The 19,218-nt window shown below is 40.6% G+C and overlaps 4 protein-coding genes across 5 annotated transcripts in view; 1 reads left to right on the top strand and 3 right to left on the bottom strand.

Annotated features, from left to right (window-relative positions):
- Nucleotides 1–19,218, bottom strand: part of LOC103153487 (chloride intracellular channel protein 4) — a 79,123-nt gene that overhangs the window by 31,111 nt on the left and 28,794 nt on the right. The window lies entirely within an intron of this gene.
- LOC103153534 (L-threonine 3-dehydrogenase, mitochondrial-like) lies at nt 11–3,889 on the bottom strand. The gene is made up of 9 exons (XM_007574484.2): nt 3,806–3,889; nt 3,514–3,720; nt 2,886–2,928; nt 2,740–2,810; nt 2,498–2,647; nt 2,247–2,419; nt 1,291–1,381; nt 926–1,195; nt 11–415 (listed from the first exon to the last, which is right to left on the bottom strand). Exons 2-9 carry the CDS (start codon nt 3,704–3,706, stop codon nt 270–272), a joined length of 1,137 nt encoding a protein of 378 aa, XP_007574546.1. The 5' UTR covers nt 3,707–3,720; nt 3,806–3,889; the 3' UTR covers nt 11–269.
- On the bottom strand, nt 5,218–11,650 carry LOC103153540 (myotubularin-related protein 9-like). Of its 2 annotated transcripts, XM_007574498.2 has the most exons (11): nt 11,044–11,650; nt 10,679–10,735; nt 10,224–10,332; nt 9,987–10,112; nt 8,982–9,155; nt 7,981–8,198; nt 7,736–7,897; nt 7,189–7,330; nt 5,839–6,059; nt 5,596–5,747; nt 5,218–5,506 (listed from the first exon to the last, which is right to left on the bottom strand). In XM_007574498.2, the coding sequence occupies exons 1-11, from the start codon at nt 11,226–11,228 to the stop codon at nt 5,406–5,408; spliced, it is 1,647 nt and encodes a 548-aa protein (XP_007574560.1). In that variant the 5' UTR covers nt 11,229–11,650; the 3' UTR covers nt 5,218–5,405. The 2 variants fall into 2 exon arrangements, with proteins under 2 accessions (XP_007574560.1, XP_007574569.1); XM_007574507.2 differs by lacking the exon at nt 10,679–10,735 and having other exon boundaries at nt 11,044–11,649.
- LOC103153553 (protein FAM167A-like) lies at nt 14,697–18,477 on the top strand. The gene is made up of 2 exons (XM_007574519.2): nt 14,697–15,089; nt 15,757–18,477. The coding sequence occupies exons 1-2, from the start codon at nt 14,790–14,792 to the stop codon at nt 16,018–16,020; spliced, it is 564 nt and encodes a 187-aa protein (XP_007574581.1). The 5' UTR covers nt 14,697–14,789; the 3' UTR covers nt 16,021–18,477.

Here is a 19,218-nt window from a genome sequence, read left to right as displayed (position 1 = left end):
TTTTTCCTTTCTGTTATTTATGGCAACTTTCTGATGTGTAAAGTGATGCTTATGACAAGACAAAAAACAAATGTGAAAAAGCTTCAACAGTGTATGATTCCCTGAAGTAGACTGAGCAAGTTTCACTATTAACTAAAAGGTTCTGACTAAAAGAGTTCACTGATGCTTTGTTGCTTTATCAACAACTTGTAAAAGAAAGTTGTTGATAAATGCAGGTTGAAAAAGCCGGTGGTGAAGCATTTGTCTATCAGCTGCCAAAAAAGGAACTGCTAGCTGACAGGAAATCCCTCTCTGGTCCTCTTGTCTCTGACGCAGCGCAGCATGTCTTCCACCAGCTCCTCGAGCCCGAAGGCTGGTGCCCAGCCCCAATCCCTCCTGGCGTTGGAGTCGTCAAATCTCACAGGCCAGCTGTCAGCTGCAAAAGTTACACAAAATGATTTCATCAGCAAGAATATGTTAGCAGTAGGAGTTCACTCTTTAACTTCACAGAGCTTGGGAGACGGTGTAAATAAAATTAAGTGCTATCCAGGACTGAAAAACCTGTTGGTTCAGAAACCGTCACACTAGTTAACACATCACCTGGAATGCCATAAATAATTTAACCTTCTTGCTTTGTTTCTCTTATCTCATAGCAAATCGTGTATAATGGAGCTGTTGGTGCCATTAACTTTGTGCACCTTCCAGCATTTGGCATTGTGGTTCTGTTGGAGTGTCCTTTGTATGTTTCCTCAGGATTAGGATCTGCTAATGCCTGGAAATGGCATTTGTTGTGACATGTGTTGTGATTCATTTAACATAACTTGTCAAAAATAAATTAAATCAACACATCAATGAGTTACACAAATTACTTTTTGTATGCAATATAAATACAGAACTGCTTTTCTATGTTACATTATGTTTGCATAGCAGTAAAAAGAAATCATACCAATTGTTTGGCGCACTGAGTCTGGATTGTAGGTGACTTTAAGGTGTGGGAGATGCTTGCGAATTTCTTGGGCCAACTCCTCCGGTGTGAAGCTCATGGCGGCTATGTTGTAAGTGCGCAGAGACAGCTGGCACTCTGGAGTTTGCATAAACTCTACCGTGGCGCGGTGGCAGTCAGAGATATGCATCATGGGAAGACGGGTGTCAGGTCGCAAGTAGCACTCATGGTGACCTGTGCTGAGAGCGTCGTGGAAGATCTGAACTGCGTAGTCTGTAATAACATAAGCCCAAAGGTTTTAGTCAACCACATCTAGCTTATCGCCATGGAACTGCGCTGAATACGACTTCTTGTGAGGTGAGTAATACCTGTTGTTCCTCCACCAGGAGGAGTGTTGACTGATATTACACCAGGGTAACGCAGGCAGCGAAAGTCCAAGCCATATTTATGATGGAGATACTAGAGAAAAATAATGTGTTAGTGGGTTTTTACCATTAGCGGGTTGTACAAGTATTCAGACATCTGCGTCCTGAAATTAGAACGTTTCCACCTTTTGTTGCAATACAGCCAAAAACTCCAATCTCACTGGAACCTTAAATGATAGATCAACAAAAAGTAGTGCATAAGAAAATGATATATACATTTGCAATGTAAAAAAAAATGTAAACCATCCTGTTACCTAAAACATTTTGAAAAGTGCGGCATGCATTTGTATTCTGCCTTCTTGTATCAATACCTTGTAGAACCACTCCATTCTGCAATTGCAGTTGTAAATCTTTAGAGATTTCTGCCTACCAGTTTCATCTAGAAACTAAAATTTTTGCACAACACTTTCCATTTATAGATGATGGACTAAACAGAGCTCTATGAGATATCTGAAGCTTTAGATACTGTTTAATAATCTAACCTTGCTCTCAACAACCTCATACTCTCTGTGTCAGCTGAGTTTGTTGATCTTCATGATACTGTTTGTTCACTAAGCCTTCACAAACGGTTATATCCATACTGATATTAAATTACATACCTTATTTAAGAGGTAACTAAAGGCAATTGGTTGCACACTCAATTTTATTTGGGGGTCTCAAAATAAAGTGGGCTGAATACAAATGCACAGCACCTGTTTAAAATTTTTATTCGCAAAAGTCTTTTACACTATTACATCATTTTCTTTCCATGTCATGGTGATGCATTACTTTTTGTTGGTGTTTCACAGAAACAGCAACGTGACAAAATGTGAAAAAGTTGTATCAGCATAAATGCTTACGTAAGACTCTGTATTTCCTCACTATGAGGTTCAATCTATGCCTGTGTTTTTAAACCTTACCTCCCCCATCAGTTCGCCATGCACTTTAGAGACACCGTAGATGGTTCTAGGACGCTGTACACAAAGGTCAGGGGCGGGGTCACGGGGAGAAGAAGGACCGAATGCCCCAATGGTACTGGGGACGAAGAGGCGAAGGCAGTTCTCCAGGGCCAAATCCAGAACGTTGTGTAGACCTGGAAGTGGCAACAGAAACTCAGAGAGGGGTAGCTTAAAACCTGGACAGACGGAAAACCGCGGACATCAAAACCGACCTGTGATGTTAATCTTTCGTGCTAACGCTACGTTAGCCTCACCCACAGCACTAAGCAAAGCGCTGTAGTGAACCAGCCAAGTAATGCGGTTATTTATGATCAGTTCTCTGAGGTGCTTGTAGTCCAGCACATCGGCATACACAAATGGCCCTACAAAAATAATCAGAAAGTGGAAACTAAGAAACAAGTCAAGGATAAAAACACATCAGAAAAAGGGGAAAACTGAATTACTTTTTCCTTACCACTGGTGTAAACATGAGCCGGGGGCTTCTTGATGTCAGACAAGATCACACTCTCCGGCCCATACTGGTTCCTGGATATTAATACACTCCTTGTGAAATTTCAAACATTTTAATTTTGAGATACAAAACGTTTGTGGAGAACTTACCTAAGCATTTGAGCAAGCCCCACTCCCAATTGCCCCAAACCACCTGCACAGAGATATTTGTATATTTTACCTCTTCAAGAAAACAATAACAAACATATAGAGACATTGGTACATCGATGATCAACTGGCTGTAAATGCATTTAGAAGACACACAAGAACCGATGGCAAAAAAAGGGTTTTGTTTGTCCCAAGGCTTTGTTACAGAACAAAAAGTCACCCAAGCCTATTATTCTCCTCCCTTTCATCTCACAAACACTGTCTGTTTCCACTCTTTTGTGATGAGTCAAAACAGGGTCCTGCTGCAAGCGCAGAATGAAAACAAAGTCCACATGTCTCTCGTGTTCTGCTTTTGACAACAATCCCTCAACAACACCAGCCCTTCATCCTTAAACCACCACAATTCTTCACGTGACTGCTCGAATTTGCTTAGAAAAGATCCGGGGAATTCTTCCTTTTACTTCGCTCGCTAGCTGCTCATCAGCACAGCTCTCTGGTCTCACTGTAACAACTCATGTCCAACGACAGAGGACAGTGGAATGGTGTGCAAAACATATTTAAATTCAGAGATGTTCAATGTCCACCAGATATAAGTAATTGTGAGCAAATGAAGGCTGGAAATCGTCTTCACCTGTGATGAGCACACGCGGGTTTTCCTGAGGTGCATCAGCATTGCAGGACTCCTGACTGTTCCACCTAGTCATCTTTCTGGGCAGAGAGCTGAAGCTGCGACTGGGTCGACTCTGCGCCCTGCTGAGGCAGCCTCGGCACAGCAGGCCCAGCAACCCAGTGGTGGGCATACACACCTGAAGGCCAGGCTGCATGTTCAGTACCAGTCCTTAGGAAGGTTAAAATACCAAATTCATTACTGTGATGATCATAGTTAAGTTACTTACACATCAGAAACAGAAGACAGAAATTACCTTTACGCAGATAAACTCAGAAATCCCCGACAGGTGACTTTTGGTTTCAAAATCAGCTGATGCAACTCAGTAAATCCACAACAGTTCCTGACGACAAAACTAGAAGTCGAAAGATTGCAAGACTGCATTTGTGTGTTCTAGAATATCGGTTTTAAATCTCCTAGTAACCACTGGGTAAGCGTGCAGGTGAGGGGAGACATGCTGGGCAATGTGGTTCTGGTCCACCTTTGTGTAATCACAGCGGCCTGTGCCTCCCGACTGCACAGGACTACAGTCTCCAGCCTGCAAAGCTCCGTGTGGACAAACATGCTGACTTGCTGCGCACAGGGATTTGCATTGTGAAGACTGTTTAGCTGAGCTTAACAGGACTGCGAGGTGTGTCTCTCATATATCCTTCTACTATATAATGTGTGTGGTTATATATCCTTTTTATGAATGAACTGTGATAACCTCACTTACGTTTCTCTCCCTATTTTTTTTATTTGTCTTTTGGGATAATAAAAGTGGAATACATGTATTGTTATTTGTTATGCATGTTTCCAACTGGCTCTTCATGTCCACCTACGTTCATAACATGAATTTAGAAAAGTTTTATTAAGGGGTAGAAGAACTCTAAAATAATACAAATCACCACATTTCTTACATTCCACTGTTGTTACTTTTAATTCAGCTTTAATTCACTTCTAGGTTGTTATTTTACAGTCTGACATGTGGCATTAATTTCAATGTTACTGAGCATTTAGGTCATATAAATAAAACATATTTATATATATATATATAAACATGTTTAGTACCATGATTAAGTTGGCACTAAACATGTTCTGCTAATTGTTGCAGAACACTGCTAATGTCTATTCAAGACCATTATTGTCACAACAATTGCTAAAGTTTTGCGTGCAATATTGCCAGCAATGGATAACATGCACTTTAACATGAAGATGATTAATTAAAATCTAATCCCAACATAGGGTCAAAACCTAACAATTAATATTTACTCCTTTGTTGTTAATTTGTGTTACATAGATGTTTAGTCATAAACCCACAAGGCTCACCAGTCGATGCCAGAGTATGGAACAGCATGCTAGAGTCCAATTAAATTGTTTATATGCAAATTTACCATCACCCCCACATATACACATGGAAATAGCTGTTCACTCTGAGGACCACAAGGCATGAAGGAAATATTGTAATGTAATAACTATATTTTGTAGTAGTTAAGCTGGTCATGAGCTGCTATTAAAAGGAAAACACTCAAATCTCATGTCTTAAAATACTAAAAACCCATTACGTGAAGATTTGATTAAGGTTTAATAAATATATTTGCTCTTACATTGTACTAAGGCAGGTATTAATAATTACCTGATGCTTTAATCCAATACTGTCTCATAATAATCAGTATTAATGATCTGTAATTTTTTAAAATAAAATTCTAAGAAAAAAAAATAAATACAAAAATGACGACAACACTCAATTCTTATAAAAAAAGGATCAACATTTATGAAGGCGAAAAAAAGCCCAGTACATTTAAACATGGAAAACATTAAAATATGCCTCTGTGAAATAATTTTCTCTTTCAAATCCTAATTTCTTTGCAGGGGTGTCACCTCTGTGTCACCCTGTGCCACTCAATGACCATGCTCCTTATTTCCTCCTGAACTGCCTCAAGATGTCGCGCCTGCTGCGTCCACCTCAGGAAAAAGCCTGGGGGTCAAATCAAAGCATCACCATCATGTAATACGTACCAGAATCCGTAATACTAAAGTGGTATGATTAATCGGACTTCAGCTCACCTCTCCAGAGCTGCAGGGACTGTGGGTGAACTGAGGGCCAGATTGCCAGCTCGTTGGGTTCATACAGAGGGTTTGAGTAGTAATCCCGCTCAGGCAGCCTCAGCAGGGCCTGGAACAAACAGTGAGTCCTGTCCTTCACTTCTAGGGCACACCTGAAAGTGATTGTTAGTTTCAATGAGAAACACTGATGAGCTCTGCATTGCAACCTGTGTCGAGTGAAAAACCCGCCGGTGTCGAACTGACCTTTCCTGGTCATTGTTGCACAGAAACGTGCCGTAGTCTGAAGCGTAGACTTCATTTGCCAGTCTGAGGAGCAGCGCCTCAGAGAAACCCAGCGCCAGGGGGAACTGACGCCACAGCTGCCAAACGCAGTCCAGCAGCAGCAGGAAGATTGGAGACTCCTGCTGGAGGCGAGCGTGGGAGTAGGCTGAATGGGCACACCGCTGCTGGAACGGATGTCCTGCCTGCAGGATGGGCCACGCACTCAATTGAACAGGAAAACATGGTGTCTTGCAAAAACCAGAAATTTCTGCCTCGACGTAAGCTGTGCTACGTAGAGTTCACAGGTTTTTGAGAGAAAATGATTGAACAGACAGCGTCATGAAGTGTAAAGGAACAAAGCAGCTCGAGTCTGAAGCTGACGAAATGTTTCAGTTAGGGTTGGGTCATTAAACGGTGTTCTAAACGTCTCAAGGAGCACTGTTCAATCTATCATCTGCAAATGGAAAAAGCTTCACACAACTTGGCATCGGAAAGCCGTTTTAGACTAGGAAAGGAGATCATTAATCAGAGAAGCCACCAGAGGGCCATAGTAACTCTGGCATATTTACAGCTCAATGGAGAGAATCATTTGACAGGATAACTGTTAGTTTTACACTTCAGAAATCTGGCGTAACAGTGGAAGAGTGGCAAGAAGACAGTTATTGTTGAGAGAAAGCCATAAGAAGTTATAGGCCATATTAGTGAGTCGGCAAATATATCAAAGAAGGTGCTCTGATCAGACAGGACTACAATTTAACTTTAAGTACACCATGTAAAATACTGTATGCCAGAAAACAATATTCCAATATACCACAGCAATACATGGGGGTGGCAGCGTAATGCAGAGGGAATGCTTTTCTTCACCAGGTACAAGAATGTTTATCATGGTTTGAGTAGAAATAAAAACTTGCAGAGATCCCCCACCCCCACATGACTTGTAGGTGGAACTGCAATTAAACCACTTCTGCAAAGTTTTACATTGAGACAATAGGTTGGGGATGAAATGCAACAATTAAAAAAAAAAAAAAACAAGAATAACTTTCTTCCCACTTCACAATTTTGTACTAGTTGGTAAAATCTCAACAATAGTAATGGGAGATGGTTTTTTTTGGTTGTAACTCAACAAAATGTGAAAAATCTCATAGAGTGTGAAAAGTTTTGCAAGGCGCTATCTTGTTTCCAATTTTAGTTGGGGGTTATTTTCGTGAACTATTATATTTTCACAAAAATGTGACCCACTAAAAACGCTTCACTTCACTGGAAAAATAAAAAATAAATAAGGAAACAATGATCTGAACCCCATTTCTTCTCTCATACAGACTGTAGCCCCACCTGCAGCCACTCCCTGTCCAGGAGAGCCAGGAAACCCTCCAGCGTGCGGCAGGTCGGGTCCATGATGAGTTGGGCCAGAGTGCAGATGAGCAAAGTGCAGTCTGTACCTTCATAGCCATGGACCAGCGCTGAATGACCGTCCCTGAACAAAAACAATACAGTCTATTAAAAAGAGTCATATGCATTCATTCCTTAATGTAGCATGTTTTGGAAGTTTGGGTACAAGACACATATATTCTTTCTTCATTATATTTTTTTTTCCCCCAAATCTTTGTGTGATTTGGCTCCTTTAGTGCTTTTATTTTTAATAATATCTGCTAATAGAAATTACAAATTTTATGTTTCTTTAGTACTTGAGCAATAAAAAAAAGATTTGAAGTTTCATCTTTTTATATTTATTCTGCTTTTTATCGTTGCCCAGTTGCCATGCTTGTTTACTCTACTAAATGCTTATTAAACTGAAGTTTATTAAGTTGTTATTATGCAAATTTATGTGCCCACCCGGTGTAATCTCGTCACGGAAATGTACTGTGGGTGTTGCTCTTACCTCTCCACACACTCTACCAGCAGGCCAGCTGCGGACAGAGCAGTCTGGACGTGAGACAGCCATTTTGAATTCTCCAGCTTACTGAGCCAGCGGTCCACGTTGTGGGACTCATCTCCGCAGGCTTCCACCAGTTTAATCAGGCTTTCCTGCAGAGCCTTACCCCTGAACACACAGAAGCAAAGAAGACTGAGAAGCTAACTCTGGGAGAAATATCTGCAAAGTTACTAACATACAAACACACAAACCTTTCCATCTGTTTGTGAAGCCTCTTCCAGCGGCTGTAGCATGATTTGGACTCAAAGCCGCCGCCTGTCATCCGGGCCTGCTGAACCTGCTGACTTGAACGGGTGTCAATAATGAAACCTTTATCTGAGTCCTCAATCACAACCTGAAGGAGGAGTTCGTCTTCCTTGCAGCGTTTCTTGTTGGCACCCGTCAGCGGCTGGCTGCTGCGCATGATCACCTGAGTGAATACAGAACGCAGGTTAGAAATAAAACGGTGCTTGTACAGTGTTCATACTCCGTGAACCTTTCCACCTTTTGACAGGTTACAATCCCAAATTTTACTTTGTTTTATTGGGATTTTGTGTGATAGTTTTCATACTTGCTATTTCCAGATAAAAATCTGAAAAGTGGGACTTGGTTTTGTCTAACCCCCTCCGAGTTGGACACTGTGTCTACTAGACACAGTGTAATTGGAAAACCTTACATCAGGTCTTCCCTATCTCCTCTATAAAACACAATGACGTTCTTCTTGCCAATTTTCATAAAGAACATATTTATCTACTCACCTAACAGTTGTCTTTTAGTTTACTTGGATGGTCATGCCTTGGTATGTTAGTAAATTTTCCATACTATTTCCATTTTTTGGATCCTGATTTGAACAGTGATCCGTGGGAGGTTGAAACTTTAGGCTAATATTTCACAAACTAAAACCTCTCCACACATTTCTCCCTGTGACCTGTCTATTGTGTTCCTTGGTTTTCATGATTTTGTTCTCTAACACCCCTCTCAGGCCTCTGCAGAACAGTTGGAATTATACTAAGATGAATCCGAACGTACACCGAGCATTTCTAATTGTTGTTATATAACAATATATGGTTTTCTTTCCGCTCCACAATCGTGAATTACACTGTCTGTCACATGAAACCTTAATAAAATAAATTGAAGTTTGTCCTTTAAATGGAAGAAAATTGTAAGAAAGTTCAAGAGGGTCGGATAATCTCAAAAGCACGATCCCCTTTACCATGCCATTCTTTCGATGATAGTAGCACAGGACAGGGAAGCGGCCACCCTGCCTAAATTTGGCCACTTTCTTCAGCGTTTCATCATCGATGCTGTTTGGAACAATGACTACCGGAGGGTAGGAAGGGCACACAGAGTAGGTTTTGTTCACGCTGCTCAACCTCCATTTCTTATGCTGAAGATAAAGAAAGATGACATAGTATATGGTCAGAAAGTGCTGAATAAACCGTAAATCTGCTAGAATGCCTAGAAGGGCAGCTCAAGACCATCTTCAATTAAATTATGCTACAGGAAGTTTGAACAGAAAAAGACTGTTGCTCAATATAGTAAGTTATCATGTCACATCTAACAACTCAATGACGGAAAAGCTTGACAAATTAATCTAGAGGCTATCTTGGACAAAGTAGCACATTGAAAAACACTGCATTTCATTGAGAGGCCTTATAAAAAAACTTTAACAAAAGTCAGTCAGAATGTGGTTAAACAATATATATGGTCTTTAACATGCCCAAGATATATAGATAACAGTAAATTTGACTATTTGGAATGTGTTGCAGAAAGGCTTCAAACAATGAACAGAAAAAAAAAAACAAGAATAAAATGAAAACGAAATGCCTTGACATGCAAATTCCAGTAAGTTCCTCCCAGTAACCAGGCCACCCTGACATATACATTCCACCTACTTGAAGAATCTTGTGCTCATTAAACACTTCCAACAATTAAAATTATTACCCAACCCTTCGTCATGGCGACATGCTATTCCCAAAGAAAGACATGAACTCAAGCTGTGTGTTTGCACATTCTGACGTTAGGGGAAAACAAATGACAGCTAAGCAACAGGGATATCCTGAAAAGTGACCTTTACGTCCACCCTCCCTGGCATTTTCCTGTCATATGCCTGCTGGATCGTTGTTGAAAAAAACATGGTTACTTTTTACAGCTTTTGTGACATGCTTTATTACTTAACTTTTGTTGGGCAAATATAAAGAGCTTTATAGTTTCTTACAAGTTCCTTAATTTGAGTGTAGTGTTTTTCAGGGGTCGAGAGACCCCACTGCTCCCGCAGGCTAAGGTCATTGGGCCTGTAAAAGAAAGGATACATCTCCGACACATTGTCCAGACAGGACAGGGTCTGCAGGAAAAAAAGAGAGTTGGCTGCTAAATGTTGTAGTCCAAGAATGTAACAATTCAGGGCAAAATATACTGATCCTTTGCTTTTGTTAAGGCATTACTGTAAAAATACCTCAATCGAGTGTGCAATGTTGAGGCACTGCTCCATGCCTGGAATGTCCAGCTGAAGCACGCGCAGATCTTTGCACTTGATGGTGATTGTCCCAGAGGATCCAGGCGTCCTGTGCATGTAAATGTAAGTACACACATGTTACTTCTAAAAGCTTTGGTGGATGCTTTTGCTTCCACGAATGCAAGGATTCCTTGCCCGACTTGCAGCAGAAGAGGAAACAACAATGGTTGTTCTGAAGGTGTGCTTCTCTTAGTCAGTGAACCATAATAGTTTCAAGTGGTTTCAGAAATACTTTCACAAGGCATTGAAATTAAGCTTCAGCAGGAGGCACAGGGGACAGTGAAGCATGTGGCCAGCAGCAAGTTGCATAGAGAGGCTGCAATTTTGTTAGGAAATTTCCTTTCTCAGCAGAGGCAGAACACAGCAGGCACATGGCAACACCAACAATTTCCAACCTGTCACTGTGGGCTGCTTTTGAGAGGAAGCCGGAATAGCCCAAAAGGTTTTCCACACTGGTTGGACAGATTTAAGGAAGCGAATTAGACATAGTGGGATCAAATGACAGAGTTATGTTTAGTTCATTTATCAGCTTGGCAGTGCAAAAGTCAGTAACTCTGAATGCCACTCCAAGTCGATGGCAAAGTGATCAGTTGGTATATTAGAGGGATTTAACAGTCTGATTCAAGTTGCAAGGAATGAAGAATAGATGAAACCAACATGCTCGTTTCAAGTCCTTATTCTAATAAGTCAAGTAGGTGATGAGAAATTGTGTCTTTAATCAGTAAAGTTTCGCTGGTCTGGACGCTTTCCTCAATCTCACCTTTTCTCAATGGCATCGATATTCCGGAGCAGAAGCAGAATCTGCCTGGAGCTTCCCTCCTCCCTGTCCGAGAATAGCAGGTGGTGACCGGTGATGCACAGGGTCCCTCTGCTCGGTGGGTGCAGCGGCTGACGGAGCACAACATCCTCCACGTTGGCCGTCTTGATGTGGTCAGAAAACTCCATCAGCCGACTCAGACTTCAGAAAAACCCTCACAGAAACGAACTTTTCTTCTTTCTACCCCCCGCACTTCACTTCAAATCACCTACTCGCCTCTGTTTAAGAAAATGAAAGCAAACTTCCTCTTCTGTACTCAGAGCCAGCTGGGCTGTCTTGCAGTTGCGCTGCTGGTTTGACGATAAGACGTCTAAAAATAGAAGAAACTTCATATTTGCCTGAACATAGCTGAACCAAATGCGGGTTCACCTTTTACTGTAACTACTTGTTAAGCTGGTGTCTAGTGTGGAAATGGAAAATGAGTTACTTGAGGCAACAAAAGACGGAAGTGCGTGTTTCCTGAGACAAAAAAGCGACCCAGTATGATGTGACATTTAAGTTAAGTTCAGTTCAGTTTCGAACTGAGAGGCAGCTGAGGTGCGAATGCAATACATTTAACGGCCACCATGTGGCACCACAAGGCAACAAAAGTTAGCTGTAGGCCAGGGTTTTGCAACGTGAACCAGAGGCAATTTTGCCCTCAGTCAAACAAAACTTTAGAGCAAATGTTACACGGTCATAAAAAAAATAATAAGACAATTGTTAATACATATTGACAGTAGGAAATTTGTAAAGCACTTTTTTTCTATTTTTAGTGTCTCCTCTAGAAACTATAAATAAACTAAAAATAGAGAAAAACATCAATCTTTTCATTCAAAATTAGGATGTATTCATTTTATTACATGGAATGTTATTTGTGGAAAACTATGAAATTCACCTCAGTTATTCCATGATAGAAAATCTGAATCACTGTTAAAAAAGTATTTATTAAATCTATTTAAAAAAAATAGATAGTTCTTTGTCAGTTTTAGCCAAACATATTAGGAGCCATTGTGGCAGGTCCAAGGAGCCACTTATGTCTCTGGATCCACAGATTACAGATCTTTGCTTTTGGTCAAGAGTTTAAGACTTTTACAATGATTAGATTAGTTTAGAGGATTAGAGTGATTTTGCTCTAGCTTTTCTAAATACAGCTTGTCTGTACCTGCAAAAGCCACAAAACATCATTTTATTTTCCCTGGTTCCCTGGGACGTGCTTTCTTTTAAAGATTTCAGACATAATGTCTGTCAATTGCTATATATTTCCCCCATTGTGAACACAATTGCCAATATTTTCATCTATCATAACAAATACAAGATATTTTTTTGAGTTTCAAAATGTTTGGTGTAGTGTTAAACAGAAGAACTCCAATAGTGTTTTTTTCACCTATCACATATGTGCAAATTCGACTCTTGAAGCATATGAATGGATGGATGGATTTCTATTTTTTGTGCAAAGTCAATTAAAATTGGTTTTTGTCTCATCCTACACATGCAAATAAGTTGATTTAAAGTAAGAAAATAACTTCCCCATATATGAAAAAATAAATAAAGAATTATTGAAAGGACCCAAAGGAATGAAAACAAATGTAAAATACAATGGTAAATGCTGAGGTTACGCGCATGACTCTATTTAGTTTTACAGACATAGGACAGATTTAGAAGTGGAAAATTTTAACTAATATCCCAAATACACAATCCAGCCTTATTTTATGCTATGTTGCAAAAAAACACCACTACACATGTGATGTATTTCATTACTATACAATAAGCTCTAAAATATGATAATAATAATAAAAAAAACACAAGACTGGTATTTTATTTCATCCTTTCATAAACAAATAAAACAACACATTTCTTGTTATAACAGATGCAGCTATATAAATGGCCTCCAGGTGTCTCACCATCTGAAGATGTGCCACACAATTTTTAGTCAACCAACTATATAAATCCTGAGAGTTTCACGTGCAAACACAAATATCTTAGCCCTAAATCCGTTTGGGAAGTCGAGATAAATAAAAAAAAAAAAATACAACTTTGATTAGCTTTAGTAAGATTTATTATATGAATAATAGGGTGGAATCTTGGCTGGTTGAAATGACTACTTATAACTTATTGTAAAACCTTTTCCCATGAAGATTAATTATTACAATGCGTTACATTATATTACAATGCTAATGATGCATGGGAATGTGGTTAGTCATCTGTTTGCCTCAGCTTTTTTTTGTCTGCAAAGAAAATAAAAGGTAATGTTTTGTTTTGTTCATCATTTGCTGGGACCTTGATGTTAGAGGTTTCTGCTTGAGGTCGGGAGAGACTGGAATACTAGAGTAACTATTTCTTTCCTGATGCTACAGAAAGATCAGTTAGTCCATGCTAAGATCCATTTACCTTTTACCTTACAGATCATCACTGATTTAGATCTTCTGATAGCTAAAGTGCTTGGTCTTCTCCTGGTGCTCTCTTAAAAACCCTTTTTTCTTTCATGCCATACAAGTCTTCATTGTGTTGGTGTATCCCATAAAATCTTATGTAAGATGTGAGGTTTGTGGTTATTACTTGACAATATTTGAAAAGTACATGCCATTTTACATTCATTGGCCTTTTATTGGACGCACCCTTTCAATTGGCTTGTTAACACAATGAGCCAGTCACATGACAGCAACTGAGTAGGTTCAGTCTTCTGGAGATAAGCTACTAAAGTTCAAACCAAAGACCAAGATGTGGAGGAGAGGGGAGTGACTCTGAATGTGACACAGTATTTGTGTTTCATAAATTGACAGTCTACTGAGATTTTCATCCATCTCTCAACTATCACTCTAGACTTGTCAGAAAAATAGGAAATGAACCCCCCTAATTTATATCTGTGGACAGGAAGAAGAGGGGGGCCTGGTTTGAGATGATGAAGAGGCAACAGCAGCTCAAATGAACACATGTTGTAACTAAGGTATGCAGAATATAATCTCGAAATGCACAATTCTTTAAGCAGATGAACTATAGCACCTGAAAACCACATCGGGCGCAACGCCTGTTAGTTCAGAACAGGAAACTGAATTCACAGTTTCTACAAGCTCACTAAAATTAAACAATTACAGGGTGCAAGATTTAACCCTGACCCGATTCTGCATGAACAACGCATATGCAGGGATCTGACAAACTGTTCGGACTGGTGGTGCCGCTATGTTATGGGTTATATTTTCTTGATGCACTTTGGGCCCTCAGTAAAATCTGAGGACCCAACGCATCAAAATACACAGAGACTACTCTATTTTTTTTTTTTTTTTTTTTTTTTTTTTTTTTTTTTTTTTTCCAAAATAAACTCAACATATTTTTTTTTTTTTTACATAGATTTCGTGAGGAACTGTTACTTTTTACACTGACATTTGTGTAAGAATTGGGTTGTGTGTGTGTGTGTGTATAAGATATCTTCGCTATCTTTTTATGCATAGCCTCAGGTGGTCTTGGTTTATCGAAATTAAATTTGTTTTGAAGTTTTTCTTGAACTAAAACTCTCTGCTGAGGTCTTGAGGTCCGACTTCCCCTTTCATAAAACAGCTAATAAATTATCCACCCCTCCCGTCCTCTGCGGGATGGGCGGCCACTGTGTGACTTCTCCCTATAAAGGAGGTATGGACCTGTTGCGCTCTCCGCACCCTCCGGAGAGCCGTTGTCAAACCGAGTTCAGAAAGTTTCGCTTCCCCGTTGCATGAATGGATTTTAAAGAGCTTGGAGCTGATTGCTCGGAGGGAGACACGGAGGATCTGGACAGCGTCAAGGCGCTGACGGAGAAGCTGAAGCTGCAGACGCGCAGACCGTCCTATCTGGAGTGGCAAGAACGGCTGCAGAGTCGCCCTTGGATGGACAGGAGCCCCGCGGACTGTCCGGACCCCGCCGAAGGAGACGTTTCCATGCCCGCAATTTTGAGAAATGACAACTCAGAGCTTGTTGTGCGCAACATATGCGGCTTTGATACCATTGATGATGCGCTGGAGTTTCTGAGAAAAGAGCTGGTGAGTTGGGTTTATGTTTAACTAACTTATTGCAACTTGACATGAATGATTTCCAGCTAATTCTCAGCCCTCTAAAACCAAAATCTGATAAAGTCAGGAAAGAGGAGAGAAGCTTCCTGCTTCACTGTAAGGTAGATAATCATCTCCTCGGTGTCTGCATGAATACCTTTCTCATTTCAAGGATAATGAATGATGACATGCTTAAGTCTGTTTAAACAAACACCTTGTGAAACAATATGATGCCTGTTTTCTCACAGCCCTTACCTGGAACCATCCAAATGCAAATAATTTCAGTTTGGCACAAGTGAGCATATGAGTTTTAAATAAGTGATCAAATGTGGAATCTGCTCTCAGTTGTTGTTTTTTTTTTTTTTTTTTTAGCATTATCAAAGGGTACAACTATTTGCAACAATCTGCCAAATATACAAATATTTTTTAAGGCATTTATATTTCTATATGAGAAAAAATATTTCAGAATAAAACTAAGTTTATAACTACAGTGATTAGTTGTCACACCCTATCAGAGTTGTTGGTGGTTAATGAATACAAATAAATACCCCCTTTTTTTAATCAAGAACATTCTACCCTACACTCTGCTACAGAGATAAAACTAGTGATTTCTTACGTCTCACCCCAGTTTCCCACTTTTTTTTCCCTCACTGCCCAGAGGGAGATGCAAGTCCAGGACAACCGACTGGCCCGGCAGCTGATCCGCCTTCGTGGGGAGATCCACCGGCTGAAAGTGGAGCAGGTGTGCCACCGTCACAAGGAGATGCTGGATGATGCCACTTACGAGTTGGAGGAGTGCGAGGAGGAGTCGGACCTACTGTGTGACATCCCCATGAAGGCCGCCTTTGCTCTCTCCACGCCTCTGAAACACCTAGGCCTCACCAAAATGAACATCAACTCCAGACGTTTCTCACTGTGTTGAAAAGGGTCAAATTTTGCCCACACAGAAACAGATGTTCCCGTATCTCTTCTCTGTGTTTGTACAAGGCACGTCACTAGAGTTACTTCCTTTCCAAGGGCGGACTGGTGAGTGGCAGGCAGCAATTGTTGCCAGCAGTGAAAATGAAAATGTCTGCCTTGATTGATTTGTGTCAGGGTATGACATGAATGAGGAAGTATTTATGTACTCACCTGCAGAAAGCATGCACACCTCGACTACTGCCAGAACTCCCTGCTGGTCCGTGTCTGATTCTGCTATTTTATACCACAGACTTGTCACAGAAACAAAAAAAACTTTGAATGAATTCACTATATTGCCAAAAGCATTAAGACAAACCTCCAAGTCCTTGATTTCATTTGTTCCAAACACCTCCATGGCCACACCGAGGCAGCCGACTGCATGTGCAAATATTTCTAGAGCAGTCTCAGGATGTCCGTGAAGTCAAGTGTAGTACAGTGATAGAATCCTGCTTGTGCAAAAGTCAATTGTTTGGGGCATCAGAACGAAGTGGGAACAGTTTTGAGGAGACAACGTAAAATCATAAAATCAGACACATAGTGTGTACAAGTTGCCACCTATCTTGAAGTGTCAATCTCTATTTACCTCTAGGCTTTGTGTGCCCTTCAGAGTAGCTCAAGAACAGTGTTTAGATGCTTTCAAGGAATGGGTTTCCGTGGATGAGAACCTCTGTCCAAGTATATAGTAAAACCTTCGGATGTAGTGGTGTAAAGCATGCAGCTGCTGGACTTGAAAATCTCTGCTTGACAGTGGCTAATTTGCTCTGTTGATCATATTTACATGCCTTCCAGCACATTGCTGGGCCCGGGTGTGAAGTCACCACCCAGAGTTGCCGCACTGTCCTCCAGAACCTCCGTAAATCTGAAGTTCAGATCTGCAACACACACATCCAAAAGGCCAGAGCAGAACAGACACCTCAAGAATCCCAGTCAGTTGAAAAGCTGTACATGAAGAGAGGATTCCTTAAACTTTGTGTTTCCTTTTAGGATGCCCTGCAGAATAAATAGGAAGGAACTGATGTGTGTGGGTCTTTATCCAAAGTAACCTAAGTGAAAATTGTTTGTTAAATCTGGACTTGATCCTAGGAGATGGTCTAAGTGGGGAAGATCTTGAAGGTTTCTTTGCCATTGGATGAATTTGGGTTTGCCAGTTGCTGAGAGAATGGTACTTGCTTGCTCTGTGCCATGCATAAATATTGGTGGTGGGGGTATGGTGTGTGGTTGTTCCTCAGGAATGGGGCTGAGGAACAACCACATTCAGCAAACCCCATTAGGTTCATTGAAGGTCCTCTCCGTCCTGCAGAATACAAGGACATTTGGATGCTTTCTCATTCCAGCTTCACCGCCCTCCAGAGCAAAAATAAGATCCATGTACACTAGTGAGTTTGGTGTAGAGGTACTTGACAGTCCTGAAAAGAGCCTTGACTTAAACCTGATAGAGCTCATTTGGAAATGAATTAGAGTGAAGACCGAGAAGCAGACCATTGGGAATGACCTCACAAGTGTTCTCTTGAAATAAAGGTCAAATATTTCCATAAACACACTCTTAAACCTTGTGGAAATAGTTTCTAGAGGAGTTGAGGTCGTTAAATCTTACATACGTGGGGGAACTATTTAAATTGATGTAAACGTCATGGTGAGCATCTGAATACTTTCGGCAACACATTGTATCATGTTATTTAACTGAAACGTGACCCACCAGAGACATTTTTTGTTTACTTTCTCAAAGACCCAGGGACCAATTATTGTGACAGAATCTTCAAACAGAAAGGTAAAATATAATTCGTGAAGCAAAAAAGGAATTTGGCCATCAAAGCGGTGAAAGTGAGACTGAAGACAAAAGGTCAAACTTTGTCTGAGCTGGTTGAGGGACGAGGCGCCAACAAGTTGGATCCTTTCAGGCTGTCACATGCTTTAATGAAATCAAAGAGCTCAGAGCCGGTGTGTATTTGTTGGGCCTGGTGGAACTCAGCGAGTTTCTATGCTATACAACGTCCCCTCACACAGCAGCACTCTTTAAGCCTTCATCAGTTTCCACCAGAAAGCAGGAGGTCACCCCCATGATTTGTTTTACACCTCTCCCTCACGGACCAAAAATATCCCTTCAACCTCAGCACGGCTGTGACAAGAGCCAGCAGGCTGTTTTGTTTCCCAGTGACATGTTGAGATGCTGCAGAGCACTGACTGTATAAAGCTGACCAAGTGTTGCTTTTCCCCCCTTGAGCACACACTCCCACCCAAGATGAATGATTTGCTTTATACTTAAGTAACAAATGCGCGACTGATTACTTTTGCTCCTCGTATGTTGATGTATTTTAGTTAAAAGTATAACACTGAGTTCTATGCAGATTTTTGGTTGTTAAGTACTGATGTAAATGTATCTACTATGCATGCGAGTATAAAAGAAAATACCTTGGCTGGATTGCTTTCTTTCTTGCATAAAAGTGTTTAATAATAATAAGAGTAACTTAAATTCCTGGATGGATGGATGGATGGATGGATGGATGGATGGATGGATGGATGGATGGATGGATGGATGGATGGATGGGAATCTAACTGACATACAATGTTTTCCACACTCTCTATTATTTTTCCATGCTTATCCTGACCAGGAAAATGCTTATTATTCCAGACTTTCCCAGACTGTAATGAAATCCTGTAAGTGGTATTACATTCCCCCCACTAACATTCAAGTTCACAGTAAAGTTTAAACCACCCATCATTTTCAATATTTTACTTGAACTAACCACATTTCCCGGGTTTCCAGGCTTTATTAATCTGTTATTGTTGCCTAGAAATAAGATAAACAAATCAGAGATGACCTTGTACAGCGTAAAACCTGAAAGTTATTTAAAGTAAAAATCACCACAGACCCCAACCCTATCATCTGGCCTAAAAACAGATTTTGCACACAAGTGTCCTGCTTCTTTCTTTCATGTGTTGTTGCTCATTTCCTGCAGGCTTGTGCTGAACCAGACACACTGTAAGATACAACTTGTAGAACATGAAACAAAATATTCCTTGGCAGATTGTTGTTACCGAGGAAAATGAGCAGACACAGTCTTCATACTGTGGAGTGCTGCAGGACACATGACCTCATGTGTGACTTGAAATCAGAACAACCAGACGTGAAGGTGAATATCAAATGAAAGAAGTTGGAGGG

Source organism: Poecilia formosa, unplaced genomic scaffold, assembly GCF_000485575.1.
Source record: "Poecilia formosa unplaced genomic scaffold, Poecilia_formosa-5.1.2 Scaffold8, whole genome shotgun sequence".
NCBI classification, from domain to species: Eukaryota; Metazoa; Chordata; class Actinopteri; order Cyprinodontiformes; family Poeciliidae; genus Poecilia; species Poecilia formosa.
The sequence above is the reverse complement of the archived record's forward strand: the minus strand, read 5'-3'. Positions and strand labels throughout refer to the sequence as shown.